This window comes from Parus major, chromosome 26, assembly GCF_001522545.3.
Source record: "Parus major isolate Abel chromosome 26, Parus_major1.1, whole genome shotgun sequence".
NCBI lineage: Eukaryota > Metazoa > Chordata > Aves > Passeriformes > Paridae > Parus > Parus major.
The window spans coordinates 3,996,422-3,998,531 of NC_031795.1; the positions used below are offsets into that span (position 1 = coordinate 3,996,422).

Here is a 2,110-nt window from a genome sequence, read left to right on the forward strand (position 1 = left end):
GCCTGTGTCCCCTGGAGCCGGCGGGGGGATGGCAACAGGTTCCCAGCGCCCCTCCAGTGACACAGGAAAGGCTGCTCCCAAGAGCGTGGAGCCGCAGGACAAGAGGGAATAATGGGCTCAGGTTCAGAGAGAAGATTTAGGTTGGTATTAAGGAAAAAATTCTCCGCTGTGAGCGTGGGGAGGCCCTGGCACAGGGTGCCCAGAGAAGGGGTGGATGCCCCGTCCCTGGAAGTGTTCAAGGCCAGGTTGGAGCAATCTGGGAAAGGGGAAGCTGTCCCTGCCCGTGGCAGAGCTGGAATGAGATTATCTTCAATATCTCCTCCAGCACAAACCGTTCCATGATTGTACAATTCAAGCAGCAGCAGCAGCATCCCACCCGCAGCTGGCGCCTCCTCGCTGTCCCCAGAGCATCCTGAGGTGACAAAGGGCTGCTCTGAGGAGTGGGGCACTGCTGGTGCCCAGCACCTCACCCACCATCGCTCCATCTCCAAACACGTCCCAGGAAGGCAAGAGATGTAACCAACACCACAGCACAGAGAGCATCAGGGGACGGGAGGCCAGTCCAAAAAGAGTAAAGCCTGTCCTGATGGTAACAAATGTCCATGTTTGCCCCAGAATCCAACAAAGGTGAGGCTAAAAGAGAAGAGATCCACAGTGAGGTGCAACCTGCCCTTGAGCTGCCTGACATCCAGTAAAATCCAGTGAGCATTCCTTCTGCTGGAGCACCACAGGAAATCAAGATACTTCATTTATGGATATACAAGGCACACTGACAATCCCTGTTTTCTAAGGGTTTTTTGACATCCCTCCCTCTTACCCAGCTGTCCCACAAAAGGCAGAGGTGTGCCCTGGGAAAGGGATGAAGGAACATCACGGTACACAGGACCTACACCACATCCTCCACAAGCAGCTCCCACCACAAGAAAGGAGAATCCAGGTCCTAAAAAGGGCCAGGGCAGGGAAGGGCAGGACAGAGAAGGGCAGGACAGGGAAGGGCACGCTGTGGCCTCTGTGTCCCTACACACAGCCAAGGCCACCATGGAGCAGGAGGCATCCGCTCCACCTCTGCCACCTCAGCACCTTCTGAGATCAATAAAACCCTCTCAGGCTTTTTAACCAAACCAATAAAACTGCTCCCAGTTTTACACAGGCCGTTGTTAGCCCGTGGCTGATCAATAGCTGGGTGAAGCAGCGGATCCAGCTAATCAAAGTACGTCATTAGCAGCAAGAGACTGAGCGTCTGTCAGGAGGTGGCAGTGACAGTCACCAGATGGGAGAGTGAGTAAACCTACACTAGGCGCTGGCAGCTTTATAAATAAAACTCTTGTCGAGCTCCCCGTGCCTCTCACTGAGTTCTGAGTTTCCCTGAGAAACCTGGAGAGCAGCAGAGGCCTTCGCCCGCTCCTGGCTGAGCGTTGGCTGCGAGAATTTCCCACTTGGAAAATGGATTTATTCTGGGTCTTGCAGCAGAATCTGATCCTGCATCCTTCACCCCATCAAACGAGGGGTGTCTGGGGTGGGAGTTAAACCCAACAGACCCTGTAAGTACAGATCAAAGCTGCTTCAAAGCTGCTGCTCTGTGGGGTTTTCCCAGCTTTGGCGTCCCCTTGCTTGGGCTCGCCCCAGCACGTCTGGGGAAAGGAGCCTTTTAAGCCAAGTTTTTCTCCACAGAGGAATCTGGTCAAAGGAAAATTATTGACCCATTTCGTTGCTCCGTTTCCTCTAGTTTCATTCATATTTGCTTTGTAACCCGACCCTTCAGCTATTTCAAAGATAAACAGCAGTCCAGAGGAGGCACAGTTTGGGAGCCTCGGGTCCTGGGTTTCCCATGGAATCTTCCTTGGTTACTCACCCGAGGCGAGGGCTGCGCCGGCTCCTCCATCACAGCTGGAGCTGGGACAGCAGAGCCCCGCTTCCCTCTGCCTTCAGGCTTGAGGGGGATCAGGAAACCATCATTAATCATAGAATTGTGGAATGGTTTGGGTTGGGGGGACTTTACTGCTCATCCAGTTCCACCCTTGCCACAGGCAGGGATGACTTCCACTATCCCAAGTGGCTCCAACCTGGCCTTGGACACTTCCAGGGATGGGGCAGCCACAGCTGCTCTGTG

General features: G+C 54.1%; 1 protein-coding gene across 1 annotated transcript in view; it reads right to left on the reverse strand.

Moving 5' to 3' along the window:
• The window catches only part of MAPKAPK2 (MAPK activated protein kinase 2), a 26,715-nt gene extending 24,833 nt beyond the window's left edge, over nucleotides 1-1,882 (reverse strand). Inside the window, exon 1 of the mRNA XM_015650418.2 lies at nucleotides 1,853-1,882. Within this exon, the coding sequence (XP_015505904.1) occupies nucleotides 1,853-1,882 (30 nt within the window). The remainder of the gene's footprint in view (nucleotides 1-1,852) is intronic.
• Nucleotides 1,883-2,110: the final 228 nt, after the last annotated feature.